The 1,594-nt window shown below is 28.5% G+C and overlaps 1 protein-coding gene across 1 annotated transcript; it reads left to right on the plus strand.

The window, feature by feature from the left end:
• Nucleotides 1-408: 408 nt before the first annotated feature.
• LOC119665442 (defensin-like) lies at nt 409-917 on the plus strand. Its single transcript, XM_038074666.1, has one exon. It carries the CDS (start codon nt 496-498, stop codon nt 799-801), a length of 306 nt encoding a protein of 101 aa, XP_037930594.1. The 5' UTR covers nt 409-495; the 3' UTR covers nt 802-917.
• Nucleotides 918-1,594: the final 677 nt, after the last annotated feature.

Consider the following 1,594-nt stretch of genomic DNA (forward strand, 5'->3'; position numbering starts at 1 on the left):
TAATAATCTTAAGTGATAACAATAATAAAAAGAAGTTGTTTCAAAATGAATAATTTGAAATAAAAACATTAACAAACATTTTTAAATATCTCGTTTGTATTATTGTTTCTTAATTTTGCTTTCAATAATAAATGATTAAATTTTATACTGACATGTAAGCTTTATTACCTTTTAAACAGAATTATGGATTTTCCCTTCTTATCAGCAGACCTAGCTTGCATGCTTACAGTCCGCTTTAGGAAGTCTAAGCATTTAAGAAGCTGAAAGAAGGCAACGATCACAACAAAAAAGAAACCGTAAGTCCCCGTTCACAATATGGTAAAAAAATTCCCTTTCAACTGCTATGTCAATATGACAATATAAGCGAGTGAATATGACAGTATAAATAGTCCATGTCGGTACCAAGTAAAGCATCAGAAATCAACTGAACTTTCAGTGAAAAACATTTCAAGTTTAGATTCGAAGTAATTTTCTAAAAAAAAACTTTAATACAAAATGAAGACCTTCATCATCCTTGCTGCAGTCGTTTTATGTGCCTGCCTCTACAGTGGTACTACCTCAGCTCAACCTGCCGCTGGAACTGATATTGCATTGGACCTTTTGGATGTAGATGCACAAGCTTTGGGAGATGCTGCTATTGAAGCGGAAGCTGCTCCTAGCCGTCAGAAACGTGCTACTTGCGATCTTTTGAGCATCGCCAAACTTGGAATTAATCATGCTGCCTGTGCTGCCAACTGCATCAGACTGGGTTACAAAGGTGGCTGGTGCAACGACAAGGCTGTCTGCAACTGTCGTCGCTAATTGTGAAGTTATCAGTATAAATCAAACAATAACTTTTACATTGTGCCATTGTTAAAATTAATTTAAAAAAATTTATATTTTAATAAACCGATTGGTTTTAAATATTACTTTGTATATATAAAAATCTCTAATAAAGTTTAATAAAAATAATTGTTTATATTCAGCAAAATGTCTGTGTTCTACATTATTTACTAAACTGTTAAGTGCTGTTGAGAACTGTTGAGCAAATATTTTCTGATGATTATTTGTTCAAAAACTATTATTTGTTTAATAATTAATAATTTCAATAAATAAAAACCGTGAGTGAAAAAAACTGCTCTATATTACATACTAAGGTGTTAAGTGATATAAAAAAAAATCATATCAAAATAATTAAAGTTATAACTATTACTCAGTTGTATATAAAGCAATAACGAAGTAAGCCCTTAACGCTTACATCACTACAAATACATACATTAAATTAAACAAAGTTCAAAGTGATAGCTAACAACACCAAAAAAGCGAAATATTAGAAAAAAAAAAAATAATAAAAAAAAAGTTGCCTGAACTAAAAACGAAACCAAAATGAAAAATTGTTTTTGAAGACCTTTCTAGAGATTTTTTTTATTTCAAAAAGTGAAATAATCAATATTCTTATATATATATAAATTATAAAGTATGTATTCATTTACTTCGTATTAAATTATATATTTAAACGACACTTCAGATATTTCCTACCAATTAGATTTTAGAATTCTTTTCGAAAATAAAATTAATTTTATATAACTTTTAAAATCAATTATAACGAAAAAAA

This window comes from Teleopsis dalmanni, unplaced genomic scaffold (assembly GCF_002237135.1).
Source record: "Teleopsis dalmanni isolate 2A unplaced genomic scaffold, ASM223713v2 unscaffolded_contig_5379, whole genome shotgun sequence".
Classification (NCBI taxonomy): Eukaryota; Metazoa; Arthropoda; class Insecta; order Diptera; family Diopsidae; genus Teleopsis; species Teleopsis dalmanni.

Coding starts and splice junctions, on each gene's coding strand:
- LOC119665442 (XM_038074666.1), top strand. CDS start 496: ATGAAGACCTTCATCATCCTTGCTGCAGTCGTTTTATGTGCCTGCCTC.